This window comes from Pteropus medius, unplaced genomic scaffold, assembly GCF_902729225.1.
Source record: "Pteropus medius unplaced genomic scaffold, Ma_sr-lr_union100, whole genome shotgun sequence".
Lineage (NCBI taxonomy): Eukaryota > Metazoa > Chordata > Mammalia > Chiroptera > Pteropodidae > Pteropus > Pteropus medius.
In genome coordinates this window covers 22,930,935-22,941,282 of record NW_024349803.1, presented here as the reverse complement: position 1 = coordinate 22,941,282, position 10,348 = coordinate 22,930,935, and the positions used below count along the sequence as shown (strand labels likewise).

The 10,348-nt window shown below is 45.5% G+C and overlaps 1 protein-coding gene across 13 annotated transcripts in view; it reads right to left on the bottom strand.

The window, feature by feature from the left end:
• The window catches only part of SUMF1 (sulfatase modifying factor 1), a 127,173-nt gene that overhangs the window by 110,144 nt on the left and 6,681 nt on the right, over positions 1-10,348 (bottom strand). For all 13 annotated transcript variants that reach the window (XR_005647563.1, XR_005647562.1, XR_005647564.1 and 10 more), the window contains exon 3: positions 8,648-8,722. Coding sequence is in view for 9 of the 13 variants with exons in the window: in XM_039837951.1 (XP_039693885.1) it covers positions 8,648-8,722 (75 nt within the window). In the remaining 4 variants the exon portion in view is untranslated. The remainder of the gene's footprint in view (positions 1-8,647; positions 8,723-10,348) is intronic.

Genomic DNA, 10,348 nt, shown 5'->3' with positions numbered 1-10,348 from the left:
TACACACCAGCGACACGTGTACGCACACGCTCAGTACATCCCAGCGACACGTGTACACCGACACCCAGTACACGCCAGCGACACGTGTACACCCACGCTCCCGGCAGCACTGCTCACGACAGAACAGCCAGTAGCTGCTCGGCAGCTGAAACCACCCAAGCGTCCACTGACGGAAGGATGGACAGACCAAACGCGGCGTGCAGAAACGACGGAGTATCATTCAGCCTTAAAAAGGAATGAAATTCTGACACGTGCGACATGCGTGAACTTTGAAGACATCATGCTGAGTGAAATAAGCCTGACACAAAAGGACAAGTATTGCACGTTTCCACTTCTACGAGGCGCCTACGATAAACAAATCTATAGAGACACAAAGCACAACCAAGGTTGCCAGGGGAGGAGGGAACGGAGAACGGGAAGTAATTGTTTAACGGGCACGGCTTGTCTGGGGTGCCGAACGGGTTCCGGAAACGGCAGGGTGACGGCTGCACAACATGCGAAATGCGCTCGATGCCGATGACTGTACATTTTAAAATGGCTAAAATGAAAAATTTTATGTTATGTATATTTTACCGCCCCACCAAAAAAAAAAAAAACACGATATATCACTGATATATTGCTCTAGCCAAGGATTCTGAGGTAATCCAAGAGGTTTTATTCCACAATAGCCAGTCTTTTCAAAACATCACTGTAACTTGGCAGAGCGCTGGATATGGCATTTGCAGCTCGTACAGATGGGCAGCAGGAAAGCAAAAGAAACGTAACTCAACCTTCAGTTGGAGCAGGCACAGAGACGGTGGGCTGGGAGAAACCAGAGGAGTGGCAGTCACTAAGAGGCTTTTATGTCCAAGGTGGTTCTGTGTACATTATTTCATTTCATCGTCACGATGCTCTACTACGTAGGCATTACTGTCCCTATAAGAAATGGATGAAAACAAGTAAAATGCTAGTTACAACGAAGAAAAAAAAATAACTGTCGTGCCATGGTACCATGAAGGAATGAGCAAACAGCTACAAAATCAGCAGTGGCAAGTCAAAACCTGTGGTCCACGTTGACGGTCTTAAAAAAAAAAAAAAAAAATATCTCCAGAGAATTATAACAGGACCAGAGACTCAACACAGAAGGGAAAAGAAACGAACAGGCGCCACCCCCAAGACGACCCAGATGCTGGAATTATCAAAGACCTTAAAGCGGCTACTATAGCCATCAGCTATGAGGTAAAGGTGAACGCTCTCAAAATAGATAGGCGTCCTCGGCAGAAAAACGGGAGCTGTTCTTCAACAGGAACCTTTAGAATTGCAAAATGCAGAACCTGAAATGAAGAATTCACTACAGGCTCAAGAGAATAAAAATGACAAAGAGAGAACCTGAAGACATATGAGCAGAAAGTATGTAATGTGGAAAATAAAAAGAAAAAACAACTTTAAAGCAATGAACAAAGCCTTGGAAGAAGCTCTAGCATAACGTCTAACAGTTATGCACTGGACTCCCAAAAAGAGAAGAGATATTGATGTTTTAATTAAAAAAAAAAAAAATGGGGGGTGGTGGTGGTAATGGCTGCAAACTCTAAAAATTTACAGACATAAGAATCTCGACAAACCCCAAACAGGACAATCTCTAAGAAAATGATGTCTAAATGCATCATAATCAAATTGCAAGACAAAAGATTTTTTTTTAAATATTGAAAGAAGCCAGAAAATGACATGATACATATGAGGGCAGTGGCTCATTCAAATGACTGCCATCGGAAACCACGTGACCAGAAAAGCACATAACAACGTCCAAAAGGGATGAAAGAAAAGATGTCTCAGGCCAGAAGTCTGTATCCAGTGAAAGTATGCTCAGGATGCAGGTGAAGTAAAGACATCCTCCGAGGAAGAGAAGCTAAGATAATTCACTAACATAAGACTTGCTCTCAAAGGAGGTTTTTCAGGGTGAAAGGAAATGATACCGGGGGAAACATGGAACTTTAGGGATGAGGGGAGAGCAACAGAAATGGTTCAGGTAAATATAATAAATCATTTTTCTTCTTTAAATTAAAAATATAAGTGTCGCAAGCAAAAACTGTAACGCTGTCTGGGGTTTTTTTCAGTGTTTGTAGATATACTATATGTGACACTTTTAACATGGGGGTAGGGTAAAGAAACCTACGTGGTTATAAGGCATTTATATTTACTTGAAGTGTCAACTCTATAGCAGACTGTGTATATACAGTATAAATGTATTTTATATAAATGTATTATATACAAAAATATGCTACAAAAATATGTGGAACTAAAGGGACTGCTTTGAAAGAAATCAGCAGACTTTGAGTTTTATGCTTCCATTAAAAAAGACTCAAAAGTTTTAAACTGTCAAACTTTAAGAAGGCAAAAAGAGAGCTCCTTTGACTTTAAGAAGTCAAAGAAGCTAAGTGACTCCCCCAGATCAGCTGGTAGACGGCGGAACTGAGATCAGAACCAGATCTGAGTCAAAGGCCGTGAGCTTTTCCTTACGGCTTTGCCAAGCAAACGAGCCCCAAAGTCAGTTTGGGAAGGAAAAGTCTCAGTGGTCATGTAAACAAAGAAAGTTCAAGCTGAACTGAGGCGGCTCAGGGGAACACTGGCCGAGCCACCAGGAAGGTAAAACTAATATCCGAAATGATGCTGAGCAACTGATCCATCGGGCACGTGCTTCTGGTTATTTTAATTTGATTTTCCTATGCACTGGAACGTGCCTTTCTGAATACTTTCTGGCTTGGCTTACGCTGTAGTTAGCGCACTAAAGCTTTTCTAAAATCATTTTGGGAGTGCGACCTCAGAACCCTGCTGGGTCTCTCAGCATTTCCCATTAGGTGACTGGATCGCACCGTTTCCAATGGGTCTCTCCAGCGTGGAGTCTTCACCCCGCCGTGTTATCTGAGGGTCAGCTTCATCATGCCTCACCTTTCGCCCTGGCCCGGCATCGCCCAAATAACAAAGCGCCCAGCACTCTGTGGGCAACTACGTCTGAAAATCGTTTTTTACTTTAAAAAAAGAAAATGCTGCCTTGGTAATTCTGAGTCCTCACAGAAATTGGCTTTCGGCTGAAAAGAACTTCTCAAAATAGCTTACCCTCCTCCGTTATCAAGGACACCTACTCAGGAATTTGTGTCCTTACCCTATTAACAATTTAGAAAATGCCAAACCACAAACCAAGAGACAATCATTGTTTCTCAGGCTCTCACCAAGAGCAACTGTTTTCTTCCCACCCCGTGACCATTCCTCCCGTCAAAGATTTATGTTAATAACAAAAGCATAAAATGAAACATACGTTTTAGATGTTAAATACTATCCCTTCAAAAATCGATAGTAAAATACTCTAAAACAAACAAAAGCAATACAAAAAAAGCTAGCCTTAATCCTTTCTATAATTGAATAGATCCTTTTTCAAATTTAGCATCCAAATAACTACAACTAAGTAGATTTCAGCAGGCACGTGTGCTCTGTCTTATTCACACGTGCCTGCTGAAATCTACTTAGTTGTAGATTTCACCATCAAATTCACACAGTTTCGGATTATTTTTACAAACAAATCCTAAAAGCCAGCTCAATGTTAAAATGACTAAGTGGTAAAAATCCTCAACAAAGTAGGTGTAGAAGGAACATAGCTCAACATAATAAAGTCCATGTGTGACAAACCTATAGGCACTATCATACTAAATGGTAAAAAGCTGAAAGCTTTTCCCCTGAGATCAGGAACAAGAAAAGGCTGCCCACTATCACCACTTTGTTCAACAGAGTATTGGAAGCCCTAGCCACAGCAGTCAGACAAGAAAAATAAATAAAAGGCATCCAAATAGGAAAGGAAGAAGTAAAGTTATCACTATTTGCAGATGACATGATACTATATGTAGAAAACTCTAAAGACTCCATCAAAAATACTATTAGAACTGATAAATGAATTAAGTAGTTCTAGGATACAAAACTGATATACAGAAATCTGTTGTTTCAGTAACAAGCAATCAGGAAAAATTAAGAGAACAACCCACTTACGATTGCATCGAAAAGAATAAAATACCCAGGAATAAATTTAACAAAATAGGTGAAAGACCCATACCATGAAAACCATAAGACATAAAGAAACTAAAGAGGATACAAATAAATGGAAGGATATACCTTGCTCGTGGATTAGAAGGATTGATATTGTGAAAATGTCCTTAATCCCTAAGGCAATATACAGATTCCATGCAATCCCTATTAAAATACCAATGGCATTCTCCTCAGAACTAGAACTAATCTTAAAATTTACATGGACCCACAAAAGACCATGAATAGCAAAAGAAATCTTGAGAAAGAACAAAGTGGGAGGTATCATACTCACTAGTATCAAACTATGCTACAAAGCTACCATAATCAAAATAGCACGGTACTGGCATAACGATAGACACCTAGATCAATGGAGCAGAAGAGAGAGCCCAGAAGTAAACCAATGCTTAAATGATCAATTAATCTATGATGAAGTCAACAAGAATATAGAATGGGGTAAAGACAGTTGCTTCAATAAGAGGTGTTTGGAAAACTAGACAGATACATGCAAAAAAAACCTGAATCATTTTCCTATACCATACGAAAATAAACTCAAAATGGATTGAAGACTTAAATATAAGACCTGAAACCATAAACTTCTAGAAGAAAATGGGCACTAAACTCTTTGAAATCAGTCTTAGCAATATCTGTTTGAATATGTGTCCTTGGGCAAGGGCAACAAAAACGGAAATAAACAAACGGGACCACATGGAACTGAAGTTTTTGCACAGCAAAGGAAAACATCAACAAAACAAAAGGACAACTACAAAATGGGAGAAGATATTAACAAATAATACATCCAATAAGGTGTTAACACCCAGATGTACAAGGCACTCGTACAACTTAACAACAACAACAAAAAATCTAATTTAAAAATGGGTAGAGGACTTGAATAGACATTTCTCCAAAGAAGACATACAGATGACCAACACACACATGAAAAGATGCTCAACATCACTAATCCTCAGAGAAATGCAAATCAAAACCACAAGATACCACCTCACACCTGTCAGAATAGCCATCATTAAAAAGTCAACAAACAACAAGAGCCAGCGAGGACGGGAGGAAAGGGAACCCTTGTGAACTGTTGGTGGGACTGCAGATTGGCGCAGCCACTATGAAAAACAACATGGCGGTTCTCCTAAAATTTTAAAATAGAGGTATATATACAACGGAGTATTACACAGCCATAAAGAGTGAAATCTTGCCTTTTGCAACGATATGGATGGACCTAGAGGGTATTGTGCTGAGTGAAATAAGTCAGACAGAGAAAGACAAACACCATATGATTTCACCTATCTGTGGAATCTAAAAAACAAGACAAATGAATAAACAAATCAAAACAGACACAAAGATACAGAAAACAAGCTGATGGTCGGTCGCCAAAGGGGAGTAGGGTGAAAGGATGGGTGAAAAAAATGTGAATATCATAAATTAATTAAATGGAAAAACGAGTCATGAGAACTTAAAGAGGCACTCACTCCAAAAGAGGAAAATGTGACCTTCAAAACATATGATCCCAACCGAATAAAACCTGTAAAATATTTTTAAATTCATGAACTCATGAAAATATTTTTTAATCTAGTGATTACAAAAACCTACATTTGTGATAAAACTACATAGAACTAAATACATATACACACGAATACACAGAAAACCCGAAACCAAAGAGGAGTGTGTTGTATCGATCGTCAGCCCCCTGCTTGTGAAAATGCTAGTTACACAAGACGTTACCATGTGAGCCTGGGGGAAGGTGCCCGGGATCTCTCTGCATTATTCCTTACAACTACACAGACATCTACAACTGTCTTTAAACGTCTCATTAATTATCTAATTGGTCACTTCTGAAGAAGAGTAGGGAATTAAGTAATTGTCTTCAAAACTGGTAAAGAAGCATCCACCCCACCTTTCCTGTGCAAACTGTGCCGATCAATGCTTAGAAAACAGCAGGTAGAGGGAACCACGTCTTCATAAAAGTATCTCAATCAATTAAAAAACACTGAACTGTCACCAGCCGACAACTCCCCATGAACTGACGGATCTAGGCACTGAGCACGAACAGCAGATAACGTCACACAGAGAGGGAGACGCAGACATTGGGATTCTGCTGGTGAAAAGGACAGGCCACCACCGGAGGTCTTGCCACCGGACTCAAACACGAGTCTGATCGGGCCTGTGGACCCAGCTACCAGGTGGCAGGAAATGCGGAGGACAAAGAGAGCAGGCGGGCTCACCGTGAGAGAGCAAGAGGCAAGATTCAGACCATAAGTCTACAGGTAAATGCCCTGGATTCCTCGGGATAAACTGTCAGGAAAAATCAGAGGAAGAGGGTGCAACGGAGGGGAAACCTACAGAGTAAGAGTCTTAAAAGACACAGATCTCCTTTAACTGGGCGAGGTTAAATTGCAGAATTTACAGAAGCCTTGGGACGCACAGCTAGTGATACTACGTGTAAAGAAAAGCGGGGAAGGGGGAGCATCTACTGCAAAAGGCAACACAGTGGCTACTTCAGGGACAGAGGGGGTGGCGATCAGGACGTGACGTGGATGGGGTAGCTGGGGCAGGTAGCGAAACTCTAATTCTTGACTCAGGTGATGGTCACCGGCATGTCTGACTTAGAACTCGGCAAGCTATATACTTGCTTTGTGTGACTTCCTGTATTTGTGTTTTATTTTATAATAAAAAGAGTTAAAAAAAATTTTATTACTAGTGTAACCTTATGACACATTTAAAATAATCACAATATTTTTTAAAAAATTATGTGAAATTGCATGAAAGTAAACATTACGAATTAATTACATTTAAAATAATCACATGAAAGTAAACAATATTATTAAATTCTAGCTAGCTACCAGAGCCTGAGGAAGGTTCTGAAGCCTCTTTTCTTTCCAAAAAAGGAAACGAACCCGTGTTAGTGACAGGCGGGCACCCACAGGGGACTTTCGTCTTGACTTAACCAGGGCCTGAGAGAGACTTGAAGACAGAACGACTTCCTCACTGTGGGACTCAGGGCTGCCTCCCGCTGGCGTGGACCCCCTTAACGCATCTGGTGGACCTTCTCGCATCCTCCACTTCTGGAACATTGGGTTAAAAGCAGGCCTGGTGCCAGAGGTATGTCGGCCCCGGAGGGGAGGGGGGACTGAGAAAATAAAAACAGAGCTCCCTCGGGCCATTACCGGATCCAGCCTACTCATTCCGACCCTTTCCAAACACGCTTAGAAGGTTTGCTTTTCCGTCACCAGCCTGTGAGCAAGTGGCCAGCACTGCCGTGAGAGCGGCTGGCTCTCGCCCCGGTTCCGGGCACACACGCTCCGCCCGGCGCTCACCGCGCACCTGCCGGGCCAGCGGTGACGACCCGCTCTCCTCTCCGCCCAAGGTGCCCGGAGGCTCTCAGGGCCAGGAGGCCCTGGATGCGACAGCGCAAACACGAGAACACTGCGGGGCCCGCGCCCATCTGCGCTCCGGGTCTCGAAACAAGGGACCACGTCCTGAGGTGCTGACTCATCAGCACGAGGCCAATTTGACCTCAAAACCCTTAAAAAAACAAGTATATCGGATTACACAGCAGACTTGTAACATGAACTTGTAAGGAGCCAAGAAAACTGTGACATTCACTGGGAGCTCGGTCATGTTTTCAAAACATTTCCCTAAAATGCATACAAAGCGGCGGCCTGACTCCCCCATAAATGACGGGAGCGGGTCTGGTTTTACCTCGTTTTTGCCCCCACGTTCTGCACACTCGTTTGAAGAGAAAGGACACGTGTGGCAGGACAGTGTGGCTTTGGTGGCGCCGCTGCTCACCCGAGGAGACGCCAGCGGAAGGACCACGTGCAGGCGTCGGGGGCGAACAGGCGCGGACAGGCCGGGGCTCGCGCCCTCCGCGCCCTCCGCATGCGACCTCCCGGGGACACGTGCAGCCGGTGCCCCTCACCAACTCCGTCCCCTGCGCCCTCTCTGCCCCCTCTGCCGTGTGACCCTCCACCTGCCACCCGCCCACAGTCCTGCCCTGTTCCCGTCTCCTCCGCCCGCTCGTGAGACGTGTGTGTAGACGCTCGCACACCCACGAACCTGCCGACGAGGGTGGAACAGGGCCCGCGGGTGCGCCTGCGCACACGGCCGCCTGCGGAGACGCGGGCCCGTGTCCGTGACTTCCCGGGAAGACACCGCTCGCACCCTCCCGGGGCGCTCTGGGAGGGCGGCGCGCCCCCGCGTGTCAGGCCAGCTGCCTGGCTCGGGTTCCCACGACCTCGCAGAGCACAGGGCCCGTTCGTGAACTGCACTGACCACGTGAACTCAAGAACGACAACACAGGACGCTGTCTCTCGGCGCCAGCCACCACCTGATGACATGAAGACGTTAAAAAATATTCGCACTTCACCCTCCACTCTGGAAATGGCCATGAGCAAATGAAACCCAGAAACATCTAGAGCCCAGGTGAGCCCCAATTAGCAGCACAGTATGCTACTCGGTGCACAGGACAGAAGCTCAATTCAGTAGCAAATGGGGGGGGGCCCGAAGCGGGGGCGGGGAGGGTGGGTTTTACACCCAAGCCCTGTCAAAGGGTAAGTGAAATCCGAGCACCTGGTTAATCGCCACTTACTGCCTGCTGGATATTGGTCTTCACCTGCTCACTCAGCATGCCTTCGAAGACAAAGGAGTCACCGAACTTCTCAGCCTGTAGGGAAAACGGAAATAAAATCCAGAAAAGGGTAGTGACGTGTTTCACATGTGCCATTTTCTTTGCACATTGTTAGTGATTCTTCTCCAAAGAAACTTGAGTTTCTCTTATGACTTCTCAGAGGTCTGAGAAATGACTTAAAAGCATCTGGCGTCCTATTCAAACAGGTGTATGTCACTTACAGAGACCATTCTCATTCGAGGCTTATTTAGCCAATGAGAACGCAGACTGGAAGAGATTAGCCTTTCAGAATGTGATGCTTCCTGTCGATGGAAACACAGCTCCCCAAGTCTAACAAATGACTTCAGAAAATAATGGTGCTCTCACGCGAGATTTCCTGACCACCCGCTATCCTTCGTTCTGCTCCTGGAATCGAGCTAAACGAGGTCAACGGCACCGTGTGCTGATGTTCTAGCTCCACTACGGTGCGACAGTGCGACGGTGCTTACACGTGCCAGGCATCGGACAGAAATGTTTCCATTACTTTTACTGGACATTACTGTCTCGAGCCCTCATGTACCTGGCTCTCTGTTGCATGGGACCCATTCTGCAGACACCCTCCGTCGACCCACGGCCTCCGTGGCACTGCCCCTGTGCTTTCTTCCTCCATTTCTGACTCTGCTGCTCCTCCCTGGAGAGACGTGGGCTCTTCCTCCAGGCTCTGGCCCAGGCTCAGCCCTTCTTACCCTCACCAGAGCCTCTCGGGCTCTGTGCAGTTGTCACAGATCACTGCTGCCATCCCCAGAGACTGATGCTGGAGGTCTGGGGTGAGGTCAAGGACCTGCTCGTGGAGACAGCTCAGCAGGTGATTCTAACACAGGCGGTCCAGGAGATCACACCTGAGGCACACATCCCACTGCTGGACAACCTCTTTCAACCTCATCGCTCTGACGACCGCCAGCACGTCAAATGACTCACATCTCGACCTCCAGGCCAGTCCTGTCCTCACCAGATGGCAGTGACCGCCTACTGGACCCCTGGATCTCAGGCCTCGCGAGCTGCTCAAGCCCCTTTTCCTGAATGGAGCTCCCGGTCTCTCCTTCACCCCCATTCTCCCCGTGGCACCCCACGCCTGAGGACCTCAACCACTCCTTTATCCAGCGGCATGTGCCACGTGCCCAGCTTCGGGCTAAACGACAGAGACACAAAGTCAGTATGACATAGGCATGGTCCATCTTCTCATGCACTCGCATGTGAAGGCACAGACAAAAACCAAATCAAACAAGAGGAGGAGAAAAATATTTACAGCTTTATGTGACCTTGTAAGGTAAAGATTATCAAGAAAAGGCTCCTTTTGACAGAATGAGCAGAGGAAGCCTCTTTGAGAAGGGGACATGTAAGCTGAGAGGGCGCAGGAATGAGGAGCCAGCCATGCAAAAAGGGGGACAGGCAAGGGGGCAGGAAATTCCAAGCAGGGGGGAAACACGAGGCCCTAAGATAAGAAAGAGTGTGGCATTTTCAAGGGACAGAAACAAGACGAGCCGGGCCGGGACACGGGGAGCGTGATGCAAAATGAGCTTGCAGGAACAGAAAGGCACTGTAGAGTGCCACAAAAACAGGAAGCATTTTATCCAAAGCTGGGGTTCTGAACCCTTCTTGTGCCCTATACCCCTTTAGCAGGAT